Source organism: Mirounga angustirostris, unplaced genomic scaffold (genome assembly GCF_029215605.1).
Source record: "Mirounga angustirostris isolate CCGP_5_RB_7025 unplaced genomic scaffold, mMirAng1.0.hap1 SCAF_2, whole genome shotgun sequence".
Classification (NCBI taxonomy): domain Eukaryota; kingdom Metazoa; phylum Chordata; class Mammalia; order Carnivora; family Phocidae; genus Mirounga; species Mirounga angustirostris.
The window spans coordinates 153,002,819-153,029,598 of NW_026991710.1; the positions used below are offsets into that span (position 1 = coordinate 153,002,819).

The following is a 26,780-nucleotide window of genomic DNA, read 5'->3' on the forward strand; positions in this document are numbered from 1 at the left end:
CTACCCCTCCTGTTCAGTACTTTCCTGTTCTACTCCTCTGATGTGAAACACGAGCAATCTGGGGAGAGAGAGAGCAGCGAGTGTAGCGATCAGAATAGTGAGAAATAAAAGGGAGAGAGATTGAAAGGAAAAGATAAAAGAAGTGAGGAAAGAAGAATGAGACATAGAATAAGAGGAGGGGCCAGGAGAAACAAAAGGAAAGGCAGAGAATGAGAGACAGACGTCTGGCCTTCATCTGGCCCTGAACACAACCAAGTCTGTTGAAAGCCCTTTATATTCAGCTCAACAACTGTTTATTGAGCACCTGTTTGTAAGTGTTCTTGGCACTCCAACAGTTTATATAACAGCTTCTCTGCTTTGCCCCCCTCCCCCTAAAAAAAACTTCGGTGTTTAGTTTTGAAATCTGTTTTCTCCTAGAATTGTGAAGGCTCTACACATATGCAAAAAAGTGACTTGAATTGAAATACCTATTTGTTGGATGCCTTGATTTCAGAGATTTTCTTTGAAAAATTCGAAGTCTTGATCGATTTAGCAGCTAGGGAGAAAAAAAAGTATCTTGATTGCCTGTTGCAGGTTGGCTTACTAGAGAAGCAGACTCTGAGATTAGCATGTAGGGCATCGATTGTGGAGGGCTCTCTGGATTGGCACCAGGGAAGGGAAGGGAAAGAAGGGAGAAGTGGGTGAGGGGAGGAGAGGAGGGGAAGGGAGAAAAGGCCACGGGTTTTGAGGCCTGGCCCTGTAGCCACCAGCCTTTATACTTCTACACTGGGGGTGCCTGGCTGGCTTAGTTGGTGGAACATCTGACTCTTGATCTCAGGGTTGTGAGTTTGAACCCCACATTGGGTGTAGAGATTACTTAAATAAATAAATAAATAAATAAATAAATAAATAAATAAATAAATAAATAAATAAATAAATAATAAAAAATATACTTCTACACTGACCGTTCAGTAGATGCTAGCTGCCCCATGAAGGGCTTGACCTTGAACAAAGCCGAGCTCTCAAGCTTATGGCTGACAGCCAGCAGCACTCCCCACCAAGTGGGTGAATAAATCCTGGACAGTGCATCACAGCCAGCATTACATTGTCTTATCTTGGTTTTTTAATAGCTTTTGTCTCGAAATGATAATTTCTAGAGATAATATTTATTTTGTTCTTTAGACCTCTCATTTTTTAAAAAGATTTATTGGTTTGAGGGGGGTGCAGAGAGAGAGGGAGAGAGGGAATCTTAAGCAGGCTCTCAGCTGAGCAAGGAGCCTCACCCAGGGCGTGATCCCACAACCCCAAGATCATGACCTGAGCTGAAATCAAGAGTCGGATGTTTAACCAACTGAGCCACCCAGGTGCTCCTAGACCTCTCATTTTTTATCAAAAAGTTGTTTTGTGGTTTCATTAGGTTCCAGTTTGGAGTAAAACTATTTTTTAAAATCTGTGCATGTGTATATACATGTATGTATATGTATAAATGTACATAGATACACATAAAATTTGTATACAGGTATACCAAACTATTTTTTTTAAGTAATTTCTACACCCAATGTGAGGCTTGAGCTCACAACCCTGAGATCAAGAGTCACATGCCAGCCAGGTGCCCCAATACCAAACTATTAATAGTGGTTTCCCCAGAAGAGTTGGATGGCATTGGGGGAAGTGGTCCTGTTAGAAGAAAGCTTTCATTTTTTACTTTACATAGTGCAATACAATTTCTAAAATTCCAAATTCGAAAACAATCTAAAAACAATATAAATTAGAGAGAGAACAATAATTCTGGGAATTGAAAATTCTGGTTCCAGATCAATGATAATTTCCTGTATGACTTGAGTAAGTCACCTACTTTCTCTGGGCTTTACCATCCTCCTTTATAAAATAAGTATGTTGGATCAGATTACCTCAGAGGTTGCTTCCAGATCTAACATTCTGTCTGTGTAAAAGACATTAAAAATAGACACCAAGGATAGAGCTGGTCAAAAGGAGTCCATACAATAATTTCACGGTTTTTTCTATACTTCTAAATAGGGCATGTGTCACCAATGATTGGTATAATTTTGAGGTTCTGTTGTCTGTTTTATTTTTGTCTTCATTTCTGTAGTAAAATAGAAAATATGTAACTATTTCAGTCTTAAAAAGGGTCACAGGATTTTTTTTTTAAGTTTTCACTTAAATTCTAGTTAGTTAACATACAGTGTCATATTAGTTTCAGGTGTACAATGTCGTGATTCAATACCTCCATACAACACTCGGTGCTCATCGGGGTACAGGAATTGAACTTCACAGCAGACTTGAAGCAGAGAGATTGAATTCAAATTCAGATGTCTTCAAAGAGAGCATGATCAGCATAGGCAAACGTAACAGATTTCAAAATAACTTGGGCATTATGAATTTTGAGAGGAAGAATGTTTTTAAAGTATGCATTTCTTTGCCATTTAGTGTTTTATTTACTTTTTTAAGATTTTATTTATTTATTTGACACACTGAGAGAGAGAGAGAGAGCGCAAGCAGAGGGAGGGGCAGGCAGAGAGGGAGAAGCAGACTCCCCAAGGAGCAGGGAGCCCGACATGGGGCTCTGGCCCAGGACCCTGGGATCATAACCTGAGCCAAAGGCAGACGCTTAACCAACTGAGCCACCCAGGCGCACCTGCCATCTAGTGTTTTAATTGAAAGTAACCAACATTTCTTTTTCGAGATACAGTACAATACATGTTAAAAGGTGTTCTGAGAAAAAGCACCTTGTTGCCATTAATCAATCATAATTTAGGAGCCCCTAAATGTCTCACTCGTACACTGTAATGATGTCACATGGTGAAATATGTAACTGCACTGTCAACAGACTAAAATAACAACCGTAGGATTTTGACTTAACAGCAGGCTCCAAGTAAACTGTGATATAAACAAACTGCAGTGCTCTGCAAGGAAAGAAGATCCATTTTATATTTCTATTTTGAATCAATACTTTGTTTTCCAGCTCTTTAAGATGACAAACCTGATTGCAAATCTTTGGAATGAAGACTTGCTCCAAACCAGAGAATATAAGACTGACTGAGACCCTGACAAATAATGTGTCCCAAATTCTCTTTCTTACAAGGGTAGAGTCAGAACCAGATCTGAGCTTGTCTATTGGTTTTCCTCTCCCTCCTCACTCCCATCAGTTTCTACTTAGGTCTAGTGGCCTTTGTAAGAACTGGATTTGCTTGGACCTGCTTAGACTTGGTCATTGGGCTTCTAAAGACTATTGTTTTAGGGACGCCTGGGTGGCTTAGTTGGTTAAGCATCTGATTGATTTCAGCTCAGGTCATGGTCTCAGGCCTGTGAGATCTAGCCCCACATTGGGCTCTGCACTGGGTGTGGAGTCTGCTTAAGATTCTCTCTCTCCCTCTGCCTCTGCCCCTCCCCACCCTCCAAAAAACAAAAAACAAAACAAAAAACTACTGTTTTTGCCTGAGTGACACTCCCCACCTCCCACCCCATTCCTTTCCTGCTACCTTCTCGCTAAGTTTCCTCTCCTCTTCAAGTCAATGCCCCTTTGTTTCCAATGCCCCATATTGTCACTGGGTGCCATGATGGTCATCTCATCCTCCTTTTAAAAAGAGGTTGTGGTCTTGGGACCTAACATTTTCTTCTTCCCCCAACAGTTATTGCAAATGTATGGCTGGAAGTCAGGTTAGGGAAGACCATGGTTCTAGTGAGGAACCCAGTACAGAGTTGAGCTGGACAGACAGCCTGGAACCAGTGATTTTTAAAAATTTTTAAATGTAAGCCTTTGGTCCTCTTCTTGTCCTCTCTAAAATAAGGAAATTCAAAAGATCTTAGGGGTTCCTTTTAGCTCTAAAATGCTATGACTTTTGAAACTTTTTTGTTGTTGTTCAATCAGCAGTTGTTTATTGAGGGCCTGCCTTGCAACCTAGACAGATTATAGAGAAAGTGGTTGTAATCCACATGGGAAGATGAAATGACCAGAGACAATGAGAGAGCCATAGCAAACCCTATAAAGCCCACGTGGAGCGTGGGCTATAACTGGAATATGAGTTGGGAGGAGCTAGATCCCCTGGGCATCTGAGAAGTGCTGGTGCTGGTGACTTGGATTGACCAACAGATGATTGATAGGCTTTGGTTAGAGGGCAAGAGTTCAGGAAATATCTGAATCCACATTTTTAAATCTTCTATATTCTATAAGTTCTCTTCTATTTTCATCCAGAAATCCCACGTTTATCTGTGCCATTATTTGAGGGTCCTAATAGCCCAGATGAAGGTTAATAGGGGGCAGGGGAGAAGGGCATCCTTTTCCTTCTTCTCTAATGTGAGAAAAGTGTCTACCTGTAATGTAGGAGATTCTATGGCCAGGAACAAAACTGATGTTTCACTGGCCTTGAGATTATTGTTGAACCAATTATTTCAAACCCCCTTTTGTATGCCCTTTCAAACTAGCATTTGAGAGCCTAAAAAAGGAAGGAAAGCATTATCTTGTTGGAAGCATAAAACCAGGGGTGCCTGGGTGGCTCAGTTAAGCGTCTGCCTTTGGCTCAGGTCATGATCCTGGGGTCCTGGGATCGAGCCCCACATCGGGCTCTCTGCTCCGTGGGAAGCCTGCTTCTCCCTCTCCCCTCCCCCTGCTTGTGTTCCCTCTCTCGCTGTCTCTCTCTCTCTCTGTCAAATAAATAAATAAAATCTTAAAAAAAAAAAAAGCATAAAACCAGCTCCTCCTCCATAAAAAGGGAAGAAATGAGCCTTAGCTAGTCTCCAAGTGGGAACATTCTTACAGCGCTAGAGAATTTAGGCAGCACTAAAAGGAAGGGAAAAACATCAATCCCAATTTTGAAAGCTGACAAGAGGGGCTGAGTGTGGGATTGAGAGAGACATTCGCATCTGTCCATGACTCTCCCTTGCTTCCTCTCTCCATAACTCCCTCCTCTGCCAAACATTCTCCCATCAGTCTCCTTTCCTCATTCATTCAAATACACATATGACTGAGGCTCAGAAAAACATCTCTACACTAATACAGAAATCCACTCACATTGTACCGATACATCCGTAAGGATATTCCTTATCACAACCGATTCATTCAATCCAGCAAACAGGCATACCTGTAATATGCTATGTACTCTACAGTAAAGATGTAACAATGACATGGTGTCTGTGCTAACTAGTATATAATAACAAGCCTATCCAGATAAACACTGAGTTGTAAGCCCAGAGGTACACATACACAAATTTCTAATCCTACAAACATATCAGCGCATGTACACCCATGATATGTGTACACACCGAAATATAAAAAACAGAGCTGCTCATTCATAAATTTCACAGGCTCTCATACTATTGATATTTGGGGGAGGATCCCCACTTTCCTGTTTTTCCTTTGTCCGTTTTTTCATCTCCTTTCAAATTCCAAAATTGGTTTCACTTTGCCATTCCATTCTTTTCTTATTCTTTCCTTTAAAAAAAGCATTGCTTTTTCTTTAAGATGAGTTATTCCACATGGATAAACTGAGAAAAACGATATCATCTCCAAGTTAAAAATAAGCAAAGTACCCTCTCAGGAATGAAATCTGTCTTTTTATACTTGATTCGTATAATGAAAAGACTGTCAATTTTTATTTATTGATAGTTTAATGATATCTTTCTTATAATGGGTATTTTGAACCATGAAATATAAAATCATTCCATTCTTTTTATTTATTGTAGGTATTTGAAGAAAGAAGAGCTCTGCTTGGAAAATGGGTAACCATTTAAAATATAGTTACTTCTCTATTATGTCACATTATCATAGAGCCCAAAGAATTCAGTTTGAACATAAAGTAATAAGTGATCACTCATTGCCTGAGAAATTTGACTGGTACTCTCTGTATGTATCAATAACAGTTCTATATTCACAAAATAGCATTCTGTCTCTCACGAAGTAGGGTTTATAAAGGGGAGTTGGATCTGAGATGACAGCTTGGTAACTAGCACAGTTCATCCACTGGGCTACTTAGCATCCTTCTATACCCTTCTACCTATACTTAAATTTCCAAAGGAAAACTGTAACAACTTTATGCTTTTATTTAACAAGACACAACTATCCTCTACCCAACTGAAAGCATCCTCACCCTTTCCTCAAAGGAGACACAGAGTCCCAGTGATCATTGTCCTTCCCTGGGTCATGATTAGTCTCTGAGCTGTGTTGACTACTCATCAAATTCCTCTATGGCCCCACCTGTCTCTACCACCCAAGAGAATTGAAAATATATGGTCATGCAAAAATGTGTACATGAATGTTAATAGCAGCATTAATCATAATAGTCAAAACGTGTGAACACCCAAATATCCATCAACTGATGAATGGATAAACACAAAGTGGTCTATCCATACAATGGAATATTATTCAGCCTTAAAAAGGAAGGAAATTCTGATACAAGCTACAATATGGATGAACTCTGAAGGCAATACGCTAAGTGAAATAAGCCAGACGCAAAAGGACAACAATTGTATGATTCCATTTATATGAGGTACCTAGAGTAGTCAAATTCATAGAGACAGAAAGTAGAATAGAGATTACCAAGGGATATGGAATTATTATTTAATAGGTACAGAGTTTCAGTTTGAGAGGATGAGAAAGTTCTGGAGGTGGATAGGGGGATGGTTGTGCAATAGTATGAATGTACTTAACGCCCTTGAACTGTACACTTAAAAATGGTTAAAATGGTACATTTTATGTTACATATGTTTTACTAAAATTTTTAAAAGGTAAGAAAATTTTAAAAGGTAAGAGAAAGAAATAAAGTACTGATACATGCTATAACATGGATAAACCTTAAAAATAATCCGCTAATTGAGGGGCGCCTGGGTGGCTCAGTCGGTTAAGTGTCTGCCTTTGGTTCAGATCATGATCCCAGGGTCCTGGGACCTGGGTGGCTCAGTCAGTTAAGCATCTGCCTTTGGCTCAGGTCAATGTCTCAGTGTCCTGGGATGGAGCCCCACCTTGGGCTCCCTGCTCAGCAGGGAGTCTGCTTTTCCCTCTCCCTGTGCCTCTGCCCCTTCCCCACTCATGCACGCACGTGCACCCTCTCTCTCTCTCTCAAATAAATCAATAAAATCTTGGGGCACCCGGGTGGCTCAGTTGTTAAGCGTCTGCCTTCAGCTCAGGTCATGATCCCGGGGTCCCAGGATCGAGCCCCACATCTGGCTCCCTGCTCAGCGGGAGGCCTGTTTCTCCCTCTCCCGCTCCCCCTGTTTGCGTTCCCTCTCTTGCTGTGTGTCTCTCTCTCTGTCAAATAAATAAATAAAATCTTTTAAAATAAATAAATAAATAAAATCTTTTTAAAAAATAATACGCTAGGGCGCCTGGGTGGCTCAGTTGGTTAGGCGACTGCCTTCGGCTCAGGTCATGATCCTGGAGTCCCGGGATCGAGTCCCGCATCGGGCTCCCTGCTCGGCAGGGAGTCTGCTTCTCCCTCTGACCTTCCTCCCTCTCATGCTCTCTGTCTCTCATTCTCTCTCTCTCAAATAAATAAATAAAATCTTTAAAAAATAAATAAATAAATAAATAAATAAATAATAATACGCTAAATGAAAGAAACTAGACACAGAGGCCAAATATCATATGATCCCATTTGTATGAAATGTCCAGAATAGGCAAATCCATAGAGACACAAAATAGATTACTGGTTTCAGGCACCTGGGTGGCTCAGTTGGTTAAGCGACTGCCTTCGGCTCAGGTCATGATCCCGGAGTCCTGGGATCGAGTCCCACATTGGGCTCCCAGCTCAGCAGGGAGCCTGCTTCTCCCTCTGACCCTATCCCCTCTCATGCTGTTTCTCTCTCTCTGTCAAATAAATAAATAAACAAAATCTTAAAAAAAAAAAAAATAGATTACTGGTTTCCAGGGGCTGGGGGATTGATGGTAATGGGTATAAGATTTCTTCTGGGGGATAATGAAAATGTTCTGGAATTAGATAGCAGTGATGGCTATACAACCTTCTGATTATTCTAAAAACCACTGAATTGTATATGGCATGTGAACTATATCTTAGTTTTAAAAAGAAATCAGGATTACTTTTTAAAAAAAACTGTAGGGCGCCTGGGTGGCTGTACTCAGAGAAAAATTACAATCTGATATACACATATCAGAAAATAAGAAAGCCTGGGGCGCCTGGGTGGCTCAGTCGTTAAGCGTCTGCCTTCGGCTCAGGTCATGATCCCAGGGTCCTGGGATCGAGCCCCACATCGGGCTCCCTGCTCAGCAGAGAGTCTGCTTCTCCCTCTCCCTCTGCCCCTGCTTGTGTTCCCTCTCTCGCTGTGTTTCTCTCTCTGTCAAATAAATAAATAAAATTTAAAAAATAAAAATAAAATAAATAAATAAATAAAACTATACTTAGATTCCTTAACTCTTGTTATGTGTAATCAACTTGAAATATCCCATCTTTAAAGCATATAGTCAACGCTTTTTCCTTAAGGGAACATCTCTGACCTGGAATGTAACAGTGGACAGGACGCCCTTTCCTAGGAGTTTCAGTAACTAAGTGTCTTAGAAAAGTTTGGGCTTCTATAACAAAATACACATCAACTGGGTGGCTTATAAGCAACAGAAATTTATCTCTCATCGTTATAGAGGCTGGGAAGTCCAAGATCAGGGCGTGGGCAGATTTGGTGTCTGGGGATATCCCATTTTCTGGTTCATAGATGGCAGTCTTTTCGTTGTGCCCTCGCATAGCAGATGGGGAGAGGGAGCTCTCTGGGGTCTCTTCTATAAGGACACTAATCCCATTCATGAGGGCTTCACCCTCTTGACCTAACTCCCTCCCAAAGCACCCCCCTCCTAGTACCATCACCTTGTGGGTTAGGTTTCAACGTATGAATTTTGGGGGGATACATTCAGTCTGTTGCACTAAGATTAATATAAAATACTATTTTTTTTAAGTTTGGTTTTTTTTTTTTTTTTGACAGAGAGAGTGTTAGTGAGAGCAGGAACACAAGCAGGGAGAGTGGGAGAGGGAGAGAGAGGAGCAGGGAGCCCTATGTGGGGCTCAATCTCAGGACCCTGGGATCATGACCTGAGCCGAAGGCAGACGCTTAACGACTGAGTCACCCAGGTGTCCCTAAAATACTATTTCTTAATGTTCTTGGTTGTCTTCATTGGTCACTAGTTCTTTTTTGTGCTGGCCTATAAGCTCCAGTCTAGGATATTTGTTACCTAAGTAAGTTTTTAAAAAATTATATACATAGTATATCTGGAAGGATGCACAAGAAAAGGGGCAACATTGGTTTCCCCCAGGGAGAACTGTGAGTCTGGGACAGGGTGGAAGGGACTCCTTTAGCTGAATAGCCTTTGGAACCTTTTGATTTTTTTAATCATGTGACTGTATTATCTAAAAAAAATTTATAAAGTAAATATGATAAAAATTAAGAAATGAAAAATATCAAAAATTTAAAATCTAGCTGAGTTTTTCTCAAATCCTATTTATATTTCTAAACTAACTTTATATCTGTTACCAAAAACTTAAAAAGAGACTTATTTAGAATGACTGTTTTTACACTACCATTCCACACACTATCAGTGGAAACCCCTAATTAATGTAACCAAGGCCAGTGTTCAGCCAGTAGTTGGGGTGACCAACTTTTCATTGGTTGGTGGCATTAACAGCTGTTAAGTATTTTTTATATCATCCTGTAAAAAATTCCAGGTCTTTACACTTTGTAAAGATCTTGCTTATTCTTTTCTTTTGCCAAAGCTAATAGAAATATATTTGCAAAGATTACTAATTATCTCTCTTCTCCAATAGACTAATTTACAGAAGGAAAGACATGGTTCTATATCTTGCTCCTTACACATTCTTTAACACTACGAGGCATTTAATAAATGCTTTCTAAATGAATAAATGATATTGGTTTTTCTCTTTGTCCCACAACAAATTTATTCCTTAAATTCACTATATCATATGGTAGTCTATATACCAGCACAAAAGCCACATGAATTGTTTAAACAATTCATATTTCCAATTTGCCTTATTTAATTTTCTCTCTCCATTTTAGTTTTTATTATTTTTTATTTTTTTAAGATTTTATTTATTCATTTGACAGAGATGGCGGAAGCACAAGCAGGCGGAGTGGCAGGCAGAGGGAGAGGGAGAAGCAAGCTCCCAGCCGGCTGAGCAGAAAGCCGCAGGCAGGGCTGGATCCCAGGACCCCAGGATCATGACCCGAGCTGAAGGCAGACGCTCAACTGACTGAGCCACCCAGGAACTCCCGCATTTTAGTTTTTAGATTTTTTTTTGTTTATTTTCAGGAACACCATAACAGGTTGATAACATAAGAAATACACTTCCAAGAAAAGAAAGGAGAAATAAGTATATAACTTCTTTTACTTAGCATTACTTGGGCTACTCATTGTAGGGATCAAGTATCAGTTGAAGGCTCAATCTTGTATTAGAAGTAAAGTCATTTTTTAAAATAATCTGGACATTGTGAAGTAAGATATAATATGAAATCTATCCAGTGATAGGTAGTCCAAAAGATATTTGGCCGTAGAATGTCATTTTTGTTTATACATTAGCACATGTTCTTGTCTGATTGTCTGTACAGTAACAAACAAAATAAGAGAAACTGAAAAGCTCCTCTACTTTCCAGTTCCATGCTACTAGTTAACCCCTTATCTCTTAAATCTTCTCTGCCCTTCAATCCCTGTTAGAAAAGGCAATTGCCTCCTAAGAAAAACAACTCCCAGAACAACAGCAGGAATATTTTAGTTGAAAAGAAAGCATCTCAAACTTTTTCTCACCTTCTGTGTTGTTAACAGAAATAATAATGGGGGCATCTAGCTGGCTCTGTTGGTAGAGCATGCAACTCTTGATCTCAGGGTTGTGGGTTCAATCCCCACATTGGGTATAGAGATTACTTAAAAATAAAGTATAGGGGCACCTGGGTGGCTCAGTCAATTAAGCGTCTGCCCTCAGCTCAGGTCATAATCCCAGGGTCCTGGGATCAAGCCCCGCTTGGGCTCCCTGCTCAGCGGAGAGCTTGCTTCTCCCTCTCCCTCTCCCACTCCCCCTCACTGTCTCTCTCTCTGTCAAATAAAATAAATAAAATCTTAAAAAAATAAAGTATAAAAAAATAATAGTGTTATTTGAAAAAAGTAGAAAGCATTACTTTTAATTTGCTGGCAACAACCATAATCAGAGCTAAAATTCAAAAGAGAAGCAGGAGAAAATATTTTGCAAGTTGCATGATAGGTAAAGATTAATATCTAGGATTATAAAGAGTTCCTACAAATCAGTAAGAAAAATACAAACCCCCCTCTGGAATAAGGAGCTAACAGAAGAATGAGAAATATACAAAAATATATAAATGGCCAATAAACATATAAAATATGATCTGTTTCACTAAAATTAGAGAAATACAAATTAAAACAATGAGATTCCCAACCGCTCCTTTTGCCTATGTGACAAAATTGAGGAGCTAGGTAATATCCTATGTAAGTAAGGATTTATTGGAGAGTAGGAGGATATGCATAAACACAATTGGAGGACTGTCAAATGATAAAGACTTTTTTTTTTTTTTTAAAGATTTTATTTATTTGACAGAGAGAGACACAGCAAGAGAGGGAACACAAGCAGGGGGAGGGGGAGAGGGAGAAGCAGGCTTCCCGTGGAGCAGGGAGCCCGATGTGAGGCTTGATCCCAGGAACCCGGGATCATGACCTGAGCCGAAGGCAGACGCTTAATGACTGAGCCACCCAGGCGCTCCAGATGGTAAAGACTTTTTTTTTTTTTAATTTTTTAAAGATTTTATTTATTTGAGAGAGAGAGAATGAGAGAGAGAGCATGAGAGGGGGGAGGGTCACAGGAAGAAGCAGACTCCCCGCTGAGCAGGGAGCCCGATGCGGGACTCGATCCCGGGACTCCAGGATCACGACCTGAGCCAAAGGCAGTCGCTTAACCAACTGAAGCCACCCAGGTGCCCGATGGTAAAGACTTTTAAAAGACAATTTGACAAGATTGATTAAAGTTTTAAATGCAAATGTCCTTTGAACCTGTAACTCCACTTCTATTTATCTGTACTAGAGAAATATTCACATAGCACATGAAAAGGCATGTTTCAGAATATTGCAGTTGGGCTTTGTTTTTTGGTTTTGGGTTTTTTTGGTATTGTAAATGGTGTCGGTAATAAATTGAATAAATAGATTGTGGTATAGCTGTGATGAAGGAATGAATAAAAAAATGAATATGCCATGAATGAATGAGAAAACAATATGCTCTGGGTTCTTTACATATCAGGTCATTTATGGCTATATTTTGTTTGTTTTTTAAACTGCTGCACAGTATCCTACAGGATGGGTATACTCTTTAATTTATTTAACCTTTTCTTTATTGATGGCTCTATGTGTATGCTAATGCATAGAAATGCATAACTGTAAATTGTGGGGATGCCTGGGTGGCTCAGTCATTAAGCGTCTGCCTTCAGCTCAGGTCATGATCCCAGGGTCCTGGGATCGAGCCCCGCGTCGGGCTCCCTGCTCCGCAGGAAGCCTGCTTCTCCCTCTCCCACTCCCCTTGCTTGTGTTCCCTCTCTCGCTGTGTCTCTCTCTGTCAAATAAATAAATAAAATCTTTAAAAAAACCAAACAAACAAACTTCAAATTGTGCATCAAATTGTGCATAGTGTCCATCTGGAGGATGGAATGAGATTGGATGGGGAAGAGCAGTCACAGAGGATTTTCATGTTTAATTCTATATGTACCTTTTTGAAACTTTTAAATAATAATATGTTTATACTTTAATGTGAAAGTCAGTTTTTGATAATAGGACTCAGAAATTCAACCAGAGGGATGCCTGGGTGGCTCAGTCGGTTGTGTCTGCCTTTGGCTCAGGTCATGACCCCAGGGTCTTGGGATCAAGTCCTGCATCTGTCTCTCTGCTCAGCGGGGAGCCTCTTTCTTCCTCTGCCCCTCCCCCAACTTGTTATCTCAATCTCTCTTTCTCTCTCACTCTCTTGCTCAAATAAATAAATAAAATCTTAAAAAAAAACACCTCAACCAGATTGAGATAAATAACCAATAAGCAGACAATAACAAGCCTTCCTCTTCATCTTGTCCCTCACTCGCTGTGAACTTTTCCTTGCCAGTCGGAGTGAGATAAGTGGAACCTGAAGTCTCTAGCAACTGTCCTCACTTCCTGCAACTGCAGTAAAAATCCTTGGAACAACTACTCCAAACATAGGATTTTCACAGTTCTATTGAGTCCTGAAAGCCCTATAAAAAGGCATTAAAATAATTATAAAATATAATCATATCATAATTGTGATATAACATAGCATAATACAATTGATATAATATAATATTTTTTAAAAGGAACTAACTGTAAAGGGAGGTACTGTAAGTGATACCAGGATGGAAGAATGGTCCTAGCTCCTCCCCAAATCTCACATCTTGGATTCCTGGCTACTATGTTTTGGGTATTTTTACTTGAAAGGTGATGGGAGAGATGTAGGAGATTATTGAATTCCTGGACAGTTAACTCTTCCCCGGATTATTTACTTTTTGGATTATTCCTAGCACCTTTTAAATTCCAAAGGGATTTTCCCCAACCGTGAAACATTCTTCTGAGTCATCAACCCACCTTCAATTGGTAGGAGTTCAAGGAATGCAAATTCATTTTCTATTAGCCTAAACAAACACAATTAGAAAGGAAAAATCCCTGAGGCAAAGAACACCTATCAAAGCCAGATATAAATTACCTTTTGACCACGGTAATCAGGGGAATAAATGAGAAACCAACGTAATTATCTTTTTAATCTCTAGAGGAAAATGTTTTAATGTTTTCTTTTATAGATTTCTTAAGCATTTTATAATCCTAGGTTCTTTTATATTCATTTTAAATCACTGTTCTTCAACCTGAGCTCATTCTCTTTGTGGGCAGCAATGAAAGTAAATGAGCTAACCTCAGTCATTCTAAATGTGCTTCCCATCCTTGCCAATGCATGGACATGATAATCTTATGCTTTTTAATTTAATTTAATTGTTTGCATATATATTCTTTTCACACTGATTTATTATTCTTAACATCACTTTGATATTTTATAATGATAGCTACCATGTCTACAATGAGGCATGCACCTTATTAAGAATTTTATACATATAGCGGGGCGCCTGGGTGGCTCAGCCGTTAAGTGTCTGCCTTCGGCTAAGGTCATAATCCCAGAGTCCTGGGATCGAGCCCTGCATCAGGCTCCCTGCTTAGTGGGAAGCCTGCTTCTCCCTTTCCCCTCCCCGGCTTGTGTTCCCTCTCTCACTGTGTCTCTCTCTGTCAAATAAATAAATAAAATCTTTAAAAAAAAAAGAATTTTATACATATATTATTTCATTTAATCCTCACAACAACCCTACAATTTAGATATAATTATTCTTAATGTATAAATGAGGAAATTGAGAAGTTGTTAGTGGTGGAACTGGGATTTAGTGATTTATTTTTAAAAAGTATTAGAAATAATAGAATACTGTATGTGAGACTTCCAATAGCCTCATTCCCAAATCCACCATCAATCTGTAATGCCATACTTTCTCTTATCATGTGGAGATATTACAGTTTGCATAGCTGATCTCTATAGGCATTTTTGGTTATTTCTGATTTCTTACAGTGATAATAATATCACATGAAAATTTTTTTGTAACCGTAATCGTCCTGGGTCCCCATGTAGCTCAGTTTCTACAGAACCACAGAGCACTGCCTAAAAGTAATTTTAAAATGAATTCCAATTTTCATTTCGTGTTTCAAAGAAAAATCACAGCAGAACCAGTTTAAAACTCTTGACAGTATTTATCAGGTCTCCCTTTGTTAAATAACAGAAATTCAACTGAGTAATTTAAAAGACTAAATTGACTCTGTTGATCAATTTGTGAATCAGGTAGCATCCTATCTAGTAAATAGAAAGGAGCTCTGCTGAGCTACAGAAAAGGACAGGTTTTGAAAGGTAGAGAGAACCTAACAATGGAAATTATTAGCAAAGAACACATTGTTTTAGGTAAGGTTGCTTTCCTAAGGGCAATGGAAGGGGTCTGTTGGTAAATTTCCTAGTGCTGACTAGGAAATTCCATGTTGACTGGTTAAAGGTTATATTCCTGGGGGATATATAATACTACAATTAGGTTAGTATTAAATCTTGGTTTGCTAACATGGGGCCCTTAACATAAATGACTCCATTTTGGACTATGGTTTTCTTTTTAATACCTTCCTTCGTTCCTCAGTTCTCTCACAGTCTCTAACTGCTGTCGAGGCAATGGCATTCTGAACCCCCAAACTCCCAACAAGCCAAAAACCTAACTGCTTTTCTCTCTTCACACTTGGCTCTTGATTTTATAGATCAGTGTGGTTTCTCTGGCATGGTTCTTCCCCTGGCCCAAGTCATTCTGCTCTGGCTTCTCTCTTCATTCTAATAATCCATCCCAAAAGGAAAGAAAACCCCCATTGTGAGAGCTGGAAATATGAATTGTGCAGAAATAGGGAGAGGAGAAATCAGGAAACACTCGCACATGTATAGATTTTATTCATTTATTTGTACGTTGAGGTTTTGGGTTTTTCTTCCCTGCCACGAGCCCACTATCAAGGCCCCTACATGAGTTGTGTCTTTCCACAACGTCAGAATTCCAAACTCAATGACATGTTACTGTGCATTTAACTTGGCTTCATACACAACACACAAAACAAAGTACCATACAAAATCACACAACAGAGAAGCTATAACAAGGGGCAAGAAGTTACTGAACCAAATGCGAGGTCAGTCCCTGAGCGCACAATTGAGGTAAGGCCTCAGTCCAGTCTAGGTCAGCTCTCAGCTCATACTGCTTATTATGTTCAAGCAGTGGAGAATCTCTCTGATGTTTAAGATCAATCAGGCAAGGCCTTCGGTCAGTACAGTCAGAAGTGGAAGGCTCAGTGTCTGCAGAGTCTGACAGTCTGCTGCAGAAATCCTCTGTTTAAAGGAGTTTAATCAGTCTGGGGCCTTTGCAAGACTCTCCTGGTTCTAGTGATTATCAGCTCTTGGTTCTTCCAGGTTCTCCAGCCTTACTGATTATCAGTTCTTAGTACTGCCAATCTGTGCTGGTTTTAGTGATATCTGGTCTCAGCTGCAACATCCTTGGCTGCTTACGTCCCTGCTTGACATGAGTGACTCCATCTTGCTCGCTACATCCCCCCTTGAATAATAGTTTCTAAACTGAGATTCCTGGATCATGAAATAGATCTATAATAGTGAATAGTTTTGATCAAGAAGTCTTCTTGCCAATTAAAAAAATACATCATATGACTATAATGAAGTTGACTTGTCATGCTTTATATGCCTTGTTAGGTAGTCAGTGTATTTTATGATTACAACTGAAGTTCCTTATAAAATTCTCACTAGCTTATGACAACCATAGAAAATATCTATATGTGAAATGCAATAGTATACAAAATACAGGTCGCTCTAAACTTTCCTATTTTTCTTCTCTAAAATGGGCTAAGGAAAAAAAGAGAGGTTTAGACCTCCAGTAAAGTGGCTCATTCAATTGGTGGGTGTTCCCATAAGAGCCTTTCTTTTGGTTTTGGCCAGCCCTCGAATTCTTATCTTTGATCAGTCATTGATCTTGGGACTGATTTAGGGTTATCTCTGGGGAAAATAGTAAAGTAACCAAAGCTTTTGTTTGGCATGCCCCAGATTACTCTGGCATCTACTTCGTGTCTCTGGCACTTCCCCCCGCCCCACCCCCCAGGTCTTCCTATTGACATATTCTCTCCAATCAATCATTTACACATTAGTGGGACTTTAACCCTTCTCAGGGATATTTGCATAGTATACCTTATCTCCAATGGTGAATGCAAAGCTTTGTTTCTGGTCCTGGAGTTTGGCACTTAGGAGCTAATACAGAAACTCTGGCCAGAGAGGGACTGCCCAGGTGCTTTCTCTTGGGGAAAAAAAAAAAAAAGTATATATATATATATATATATATATATATATATATATATATATATACACATTTTTAAAATTTTTATTTATTTATTTGACAGAGGAGAGAGAGAGTGAGAGAGCACAAGCAGAGGGAGCAGCAAAAGGAGAGGGAGAGGGAGGCTCCCCTGCAGGGCTCAATCCCAAGACCCTGGGATCATGACCTGAGCCAAAGGCAGACGCCCAACCGACTGAGCAACCCAGGCATCCCCGAAATTATATTTTTAAGTATATATTTTCTCAGTTTATGAATATGGCCAGCTCGCAACATACTGTCCTTATGTAACTACAAGTTCTGAGGTCAAGTACACTTCAGTGTACACACGTCTTGCACATGCTCACATGTATAAATGTGAGAAAGGACAGGTAAGTGGCAAAACATCAAATTTATTAATTAGGGGAAGATATACATGCTATTCATTAGGAATAAAATATTAAACTCAATTCTGTGCCATTCTTATCCCTTCCTCTAATGAATCTCTGGTATCAGACTGAAACCGCACAGTTTTTTTAATCTTTCTTTTTTCCAGTTTGATAAATGGACAGACTCTCAACGGAGAAGAATCTTGACAGGCCTGTTAGAACGTTGCTCCCTGTCACAGCAAAAGTTCTGCTGTCGAAAACTTCAAGAAAAAATTCCAGCAGAAGCTCTGGATTTTACTACCAAGCTTCCAAGGGTGTTATCTTTATACATCTTTTCTTTCCTGGACCCCCGAAGCCTTTGTCGTTGTGCACAGGTAAAGGCAAAGAATCAGTATACAATGTTTTGTAGTGATAGCCTAGAAAATTCTAAAAGCACATATGCAAAACCAAGAAATAGATGAGATGGTCAATATGTGTAGTCTATATAGTTTGAATTAACCCCGGTCTTCTTTGTGCCTCTGTATTTAGTGCTCAAAAGTAGTTGTAAAATGATGTAAGACGTCATTAGTGTCCACAGAATGGTATTTGCTGGTTGGAGAGACAAACATATATATGAAATGGTTCGTCAGCAGAGTAGTCTTATACTGCATAGCATACAACTAGAAAACAATTCTAAATTGTATAGTGTAGGCTATTCATAAACAGAAAACCTCAAAATAAGGTACTAGTGGGGAATGTACAAAGAGTACAAGACTAAAAGAGTTCTGGGGGCACCTGGGTGGCTCAGTCGGTTAAGAGTCTGCCTTCGGCTCAGGTCATGATCCCAGGGTCCTGGGATCGAGCCTTGCAGGGGAGCCTCCCTCTCCTCCCTCTGCCCCTGTTCATATGCTCGCTCTCTCTCTCTCTCACTCACTCTCTCAAATAAATAAATAAAATCTTTAAAAAAAGACTAAAAGAGTTCAGAATGTGTAGACTCGCTTCCAGTGGCCTTGGAAAAGGGGCTGACTGTTGTTTTCCTACAAATAAATCCATGGTCTATTAAAGTATACTCCCAATTCCTTACAAGGTAAAACTGGTAGCCATTTTGTTGAGAATTTTCGTAGACTCTGGTAACACCAGAAATTACTTGTTACCACGTGTTCACAGATGTGTAACATAATTTTAGTCTTTAAAATTAAGAAAATGAATGCAGTAAGAAAGAGGAGTTACTCAATAAATGGTTTTGGGACAATTGCGCAGCTGTCTGAAAAAAGATTCTAGTAGGATAAAAGATTGGTATGAAATCAAGGGAAACCATTAAAGTACTCAAAGAAAACATAGGCAAGGAGGCCTTTGTGAGTATAATACCCTGAAACCTTAAAATAAAATAGACAATTTGGGACGCCTGGGTGGCTCAGTTGGTTAAGCGGCTGCCTTCGGCCTAGGTCATGATCCCAGCATCCTGGGATCGAATCCCACATTGGGCTCCTTGCTCAGCAGGGAACCTGCTTCTCCTTCTCTCTCCTTCTGCTTGTGCTCTCTCTGTCAAATAAATAAAATCTTTAAAAAAAAAAAAAGAAAATACACAATTTAAGGGCGCCTGGGTGGCTCAGTGGGTTAAGTGTCAGGTCATGATCTCAGGGTCCTGGGACTGAGCCCCACATCAGGCTTCTGCTCAGTGGGGAGCCTGCTTCTCCCTCTCCCTCTGCCCCTCCCCGCTGCTTGTGTGCACTTTCTCTCTCTCTGTCGAATAAATAAATAAAATCCTTAAAAAAATAAATAAATAAAATTTTTTAAAAAAAGAAAGAAAGATTCCCTTTGATCCGGCAGTTCCCCTTCTTGGAGTGCCTCGATATGCAAAAATTGTCTGTATAAGAATACTGCAGTATTGTTTGTAATAGCAGAAGTTTGGAAACACTGGAAATGTCCACCATTAGGGGACTGGTTAAATAAATTGCAACAGGGCGCCTGGGTGGCTCAGTCGTTAAGCATCTGCCTTCGGCTCAGGTCATGATCCCAGGATCCTGGGATCGGGTCCCACATCGAGCTCCCTGCTCAGTGGGAAGCCTGCTTCTCCCTCTCCCACTCCCCCTGCTTGTGTTCCTGCTCTTGCTATGTCTCTCTCTGTCAAATAAATAAATAAAATCTTTAAAAATAAATAAATAAATTGCAACAATCTTTAAGATTGATCATCAGCGAAAAAAGCAAAGGTGCAGAACTGTCCTACCACTTTTGAAAGAAAAAAGAATATATGCATATTTATTAATATAGGCCTAGAATGTTCCTGGAATGACACACAGGAGCTGTAGCAGTGGTTACATCCAGTGAGGGGAAGCAGTGACCAGAGGATGGGGATGAGAGAGACTCTCTTTTACCGTATGTCTCTTTGGGTCTTTAAATTTAGTATTAATGTACATATATTACTTATTCCAAAAATGAAACATTCCTTAAAAGAGCATAGCATTCTAAATGTCCAATAGTAAGAGACTATCATATAACCATATGATGAATTATTGTGTGGCCATTAGAAAACATGTTTTCCAAGAACAAAGATGCTTATAATATGTGAAATGAAGAAAGCACAATTTAAAATTGTATATATAAAATTTCCCAATTTTGTTTCCTGCATGCTTAGGAAAAAGAAAAGAACTCTGTCAGGTTGTTAATAAAGGTCATCTCTGATTGATGGGGTAACGGGTATTGTTTTTCTCGAAAATTCTTGGAATTTTCCAAGTTTTGCACAATGAGAATGTTATCATTGGAGGAAAATGTTATTTGAAATCACTAATCCTGTCATATATGTGTATCATATGTCAGTCTTGCAAGATCTCAGCATTACATTTGTTCCCAGCCCTGCCTGTGAGGAAGACACAGGCAGATGTCCTTCAGATAGATTTAAACAATAATACCATTGCACTAAGATGACCTTTGAACTGTTTAAAAAGATGGGGGGTGCTGATAATTTTGAAAGCTCCTACCTACCCTTTTTTTTTTTTTTTTAAGATTTCATTTATTTGACAGAGAGAGACACAGTGAGAGAGGGAACATAAGCAGGGGGAGTGGGAGAGGGAGAAGCAGGCTTCCCTCAGAGCAGGGAGCCCGATGCGGGGCTTGATCCCAGGACCCCGGGATCATGACCCAAGCTGAAGGCAGACGCTTAACGACTGAGCCACCCAGGCGCCTTTCCTACCTACCCTTCAACTCTCCTCATTCCTGTCTACTTTAAAACAAACAAAAAACACCGAGAAGCAAAACATACAAAAGCCTGATCTACCCTGGGGGAATCAAAACCAACTTAATACCCAGGTCAAAACAAGATGTAAGGAAAAATGAAGAAAAGGGTGAGAATTGAGAAACTTTTCTCCTCATCCCCTTCCTGCAAAACCTCACCTTTCTGCTGAATTCTGAGTTAATTAACCATATGGGGATTAAAGTCGATGTTGTTTCATTTCTGCGTTGAACAAAGTAGATGTGATTTCTGTTCCTGCCTGCAGGGCTCTGTCAGATTCTCTACCCTTTTTCATCCTTCCAGCTCCTGAACCTGTTATTTCTTGTAATTGTGCCCTCCCCTCTCCTGTATGTCTCCTCTTCAGCACAGAAAACAATGCTAAACATAATGGAACTCAGCACTTGGTGGATGGAATGAGGGAGAATGGGAGGGCCAGATAAATGGATGTATATTACAGTGTTCTGCCCTTTCTTCTTTCTTTCTTTCTTTTGTGTGTGTGTGTGTGTGTGTGCTCAAAAATTATTAATGATTTAATTAGTGTTGAAAAAGAAGCCAGTTTTCCAAGGATGAAATTTGCATTGGAAGGTTAGGTGTCATCGTTGCAACTCTTATAACCAAGACACAGAACCTGTGGTCTGAACTTTATACATGATCTTGACCCTAGTTTTCAGCAAGACTTGTTCAAAATCTGGAGTAAGTTATTGTAAACACTGCTGCACATAGTAGGGTCACCACCATCATTTGCTGGATGTGTGAAATTGACCATAATCCTGGGGGAATGGCATGTACAGAGCTAGTAGTGTATGCTTTATGGAATCTTAAAGGCTATATAGGACATACCATATGATACCAGTAATTGCTTTCTGTTTATAAAATTTCTATTTAGTAAAATCATAAGAATGGAGAGAAAATGGAAGCATACCAAAATAGGAGTAAACAATACGCAGATCTGAGTTTCTATAACCCTCATATAACTTTCAACTTCAGGAACTTCTAGGAAGCTCCAAAATCTATCTGAGCCACAGTCCTCTCGTTTGCAACCTGCCTCCTTACAGGGGATGGTTAATAGGTACTTGATAAATATTAGTTGACTCTGAATCTAAGTGTGATTTAACATTTAAAGAAAATCCTTCTGCTTGGGTAGGGAGCACTTCAGGTAGGTAACTTTTTAAGCTTTGATTTGGAAGAAAGAGTTATCTCAGGTCTAGGGTGACAGCTGAAGACCTAGAGAAAATGGGCATGCAGACTGAGTAGGGCTTTTTTTTCCTTTCCAATTGTTTTTCCAGGTGAGCTGGCACTGGAAGAATTTAACTGAGCTGGATCAGCTCTGGATGCTCAAATGTTTACGATTTAACTGGTACATCAATTTCTCTCCAACTCCCTTTGAGCAGGGTATATGGAAGAAGCACTACATTCAAATGGTAAAAGAACTTCATGTTACCAAGCCTAAGGTAAATTTGGGGCAAAAAGCAACAAACATACAAATATCAGCTATTTAGGAATACGGAAGAGGGGCGGAAATTGGGTTAAACAGGTGATGGGGATTAAGGAGGGTACTTGTGACAAGCACCGAGCACCAGGTGTTGTATGGAGGTGTTGAATCACTAAATTGTACACCTGAAACTAATATCACACTGTATGCTAAATGGAATTAAAAAAAGAAAGATGGGGCGCCTGGGTGGCTCAGTTGTTAAGCGTCTGCCTCCGGCTCAGGTCCTGATCCCAGAGTCCTGGGATCGAGCCCCACATCCGGCTCCTTGCTTGACGGGAAGCCTGCTTGTGTTCCCTCTCTCTTTGTCTCTGTCAAATAAATAAATAAAATCTTTAAAAAAAAAAAAAAAGGAATTCTAGAACTAAGAAGTTGGGGAGGGGAATAATGAGTATACTAAAGTTCTTTTTAATCTAGAAACTAAGCAATGTAAGCAAAGGAAATACACTATTACTTCAAAATTCTCCTTTTCTGAGAACTCGATAGCCTTTTTCAAGACATCCATGTTAGCTGAGAACCCTCATCAGACACTCTTAAACCAGCAGTTTCCCAAGAGGTTAGGACCGTGGAGCTGCTCACTCTGTTCAGATTCCTGGATTTCCGGATCTCTGACTCACACGCCAGGCAGTTCTGACACTGGGACTCTGTGGGTATTGTGCAGTATTTGCTATCAATGGGTCATCAAATTCTACTTTATTAATTCAAATTTTCTGATTCTACCGGGTGAGCTAAAGGTTATTTTTATATCATTTATAAAGAAAAGTTTTCCAATAAATCCATAATTTGGGGAGGGAATAATGAGTATACTAAAGTTCTTTTTAATCTAAAAACTAAGCATGTAAATCATTTGCATATAATGATAAAAAGTAAATAATGCAAGAGTAATTTTTCTAGTTGTTTTCTCTGCATTATAACCAATGTTTATGTTCATTCTTATAGTCACAGTTAATTAGATAACTCATGGGAAAATTTTATGAGCCTTTTCTTTATGGTATGATCTATATACATGCAGAGCTATGCATCGTTTTGTACAATAAATGAGTTCCTGAAAAATTATGTGTAAATTAAAAATTTTTAATGATTTTTAAAACCACAGGGGTATCATATTCTATGAAAAAATTGCAGTGAATCCTTTTAAAAATGAAGAATCCTTTTGAAAGATGAATAGTCAACTCCTAGCTTGTTCATTTAGGTTCAGTTTTATTGTTTTAAAGTAGAATCCATCTACATTTAGTACAGTAATAAACTATGCATAATTAATACTGTTACAATTGCAATGATAAAACTAGCCTTTCTGATTTCAGTAATTGGTGTGCTCCATGAGGATGTCTTTTAAAAGGGAAACTTAAACTGCAGTGATGGAGAAAGTTATTTTAAAAATTGCCATAGCTATGATTTCTTTTCGAGATTTGATAAGGCTTTTCTTGACTCTCATTTTCAGTTAGGGGCAGGGAATGGCATTCAATAGCTGAAGCTTGGGCCATTCTGGGGCAGAGAAGAGAAAAGTGATTAACCAACTTGTGCAGGGAAAAGAGGCTTTGAGTATTATTTATAAAACCGCTTGAGGGGCGCCTGGGTGGCTCAGTCGTTAAGCATCTGCCTTCGGCTCAGGTCATGATCCCGGGGTCCTGGGATTGAGCCCCGCATTGGGCTCCCTGCTCTGCGGGGAAGCCTGCTTCTCCCTCTCCCACTCCCCCTGCTTGTGTTCCCTCTCTCGCTATATCTCTCTCTGTCAAATAAATAAAATCTTAAAAAAAAAAAAAAAAAAAACGCTTGAAAGCTTTGTCTTCAGCCATAATTCTTTTCTATAAAATGTGCATAACTATATTTTAAAATGATGATTCATTCTGATGCAAGAAAATTGCCCCCTCTTTGCTTAGTATTAAATTTCTTTAGGGAACACTTTGTTACATTGAAAGTTAGTTTTTCTGTTTAATAAATAGACCTAAGTCAGAAAGACTAAGGAGTCATGTGACTAAGGTTAATAAAGTCATGTGACTAAGGTTAAAAAGTCAACTGTCAGCCCTGTGCATACTTGAGTAATTTGGGTAATTCCGTGTGAGGTTGCTCCAGTGATGGTGAATGTAGGCAGCCACTGGATTAGAGCATAATTTACCTTTACTCAAGCACCTTCCCTGGTTCCCTTTCCTTCAACACCCTGTACCTGGCAGGTGCTCCAGCAGAGCTTTTGAAAGCATTTTATGAGCAAATGGTTGTGGCTAATTTTAGTTTCCCCAACCTTAAAATGAGAGCACTGGACTAGAATGATCTTTATACCTGTCTGTCAGGCTATGCTATATCTACTCCAAACAGCATAATTTCAAAAAGTCTTCATCTAGAAAAAGAGGAGTAAGTTGAACCCAAAGTGGATAGAAAGAAGAAGTAATAGAGAGCTAAGATCAATGAAATTAGAACAAACAATGGAGAAAATCAGTGAAACCAAAGCTGCTTCTTCAAAAACGTAAATAAAATTCCTAAGTTTCTAGGTAGGCCAATGCAGGAAAAAAAAGAAAACATAAATTACTAGTAACAGAAATGAAAGAGGGGGCATCACTACAGATCCTGTAAACATGAGAAGGATAATGAGAGAATATTATGAACAAGTCCATGTCACTAAATTCAACCACCTGGATGAGATGGACAATTCTCGAAAATACAGATTACAAAACAGTCTCGCTAGGAAATAGGAAACATGAATAAATCTTTATCAACTTAAAAATCAAATTCATAATTTTCCACAAAACTCCAGACCCAGATACCTTCACTGGTGAATTCTATCACACATTTAAGGAAGAAATATCAATTCTACATAAACTTTTTCATAAAATGGAAGACAAGGGAATGCTTCCCAACTCATTACCTTTATTCCAAAACCAGATGGGGCCTTTACAAGAAAACAAAACAAAATCACAGATTAATATCCTTCATGAACGTAGACATAAAAATCCTTTAAAAATATTAACATATTAAATCAAGTTCTATACAAAGAAAGAATAATACATGATGACCAAGTAGGAAGTATCCATGGAGAGTAAGGTTGGCATAATATTAAAAAATTAACCAATGTAATTCACAGAATAAAAGAGAAAAGATGTATGATCATTTCAGTATATGCAGACAAAAGCATTTAACAAAAGTTCAACATCATGATTTTAAAAATTCTCAAAGACTTTAGGTGAATCAAACAAAAATTTTGTTTACTTAATACAGAAAAATCAGTTTTCATTATATCCTCTTTTGTTAATGTCAACCGTTTTTTTTTTCAGAATGGATAATGTTTATTTATATATAATTACTAGCACTTATGCCTAAATTTTTCCCCCTGAAACTTTTTATCATGTATTATTTATTCCCAGTAGTATCAAACTAAGCCTTCTTCAGCAAAAACAGCTTTTGTTCAATATAAGCTCAGAGAAATGGAAAGGAATGTCCATGCTAAATGAGACCTGAACAAAATACTGAATACCAAACCAATAATGAGCTATGAATTATATAAAATAAAATGTCATCTTAATTTACTAAACTACAATCATTTATTAAATTAGTAAATATTTATTAAATACTGTTTTGTGCTAGGTGCTGAGTTATAATGATCCTAACCCTGCTTTCAAGGAGCTGAGTCTAGTGGCCTAGGACATAGACAAACACATAATTACAACGGAAATATATACAAAGAACAGTTGAAACGGATAAGAAACTGATCCTGCTTGAAGGGATGGGGGAATTTCTTAATTATCACAAACAATTCAAGCAAACCAATTTACCACGCAAAGCTTCCCTAATCTCTTAAAGAACAAAAATTAAGCCTTTAATGGCTTCTCAACATACCATTACCACTTCCCTTAGGTTACAACCACATAAAAACCTTATGAATTTCACACACAAAAATAGACTTTCCATTTGGGAAATTAAAGCAAAAGTATTCTTTGAGAGCAGTTAAGATTTTGATAACTGATAAAATCTACAGTCTACCTCTGTATAACTCAGAGTTGTCCCTACGTGCTACAGATAATTAAGCCTGGAGTACTATTTTTTGAAATGTGTACGTTTTTATGAGTCAATTAACTGCAATTGTGGAAAACTTATACAATGATGTGGTAGGCGTGGTGGCAGTCCAGGAGAGAGGGTTAGTACAAGGACTTGAAGCAAAACAGTACTAGATTCACATTCTGACCCTCTGTCTTACCACTTAGGTAGTAGTGGGCAAGTTCATTGGCTTATTCCATCTTCAGTTTCCTCTTCTGTAAAATGGGGTAGTAACTATTACCTTTTAGAGTTATTATGAAGGTTAAATAAAATAATGCATGAAAACTTCCTGAGATAGTACTTGTCACATACAAGGACTCCAGGGGTGGTGGCTGCTATAATTGTCACCATGATCATTGCAGTTGTGATGATGATGTTGATGATGATGATGATGGTGGTGGTATGATGATTTTTTATTGTTGCAATTATTATGATGTTTTAAGAACAGAAATAATTAATTTTCTTCTTCCAGACACCTCCAAAAGATGGGTTTGCTGTTGCCAACGTTCAACCAGTTACAAGCAGTTCTGCAGAGGAAAAGCAGTCCCCTGCATCAGCTTTCAGGTCCTCTTCCTCTTTGAGAAAGAAAACCCACCCAGGGGAGAAAGAACTCCCACCCTGGAGATCTTCTGACAAGCATCCAACTGATATCATTCGCTTTAATTACCTGGACAACTGTGACCCCATTGAGCAAATCTGGCAAGGGTGAGAAATTCCATGCTCTTCTTTGTTAGAAACAATTTGCTGG

General features: G+C 39.0%; 1 protein-coding gene across 1 annotated transcript in view; it reads left to right on the forward strand.

Moving 5' to 3' along the window:
• Positions 1 to 26,780, forward strand: part of FBXO16 (F-box protein 16) — a 53,540-nt gene that overhangs the window by 7,155 nt on the left and 19,605 nt on the right. Inside the window, exons 3-6 of the mRNA XM_045879340.3 lie at positions 5,680 to 5,715; positions 17,477 to 17,683; positions 21,804 to 21,968; positions 26,505 to 26,737. Coding sequence (XP_045735296.1) covers positions 5,680 to 5,715; positions 17,477 to 17,683; positions 21,804 to 21,968; positions 26,505 to 26,737 — 641 coding nt within the window. The remainder of the gene's footprint in view (positions 1 to 5,679; positions 5,716 to 17,476; positions 17,684 to 21,803; positions 21,969 to 26,504; positions 26,738 to 26,780) is intronic.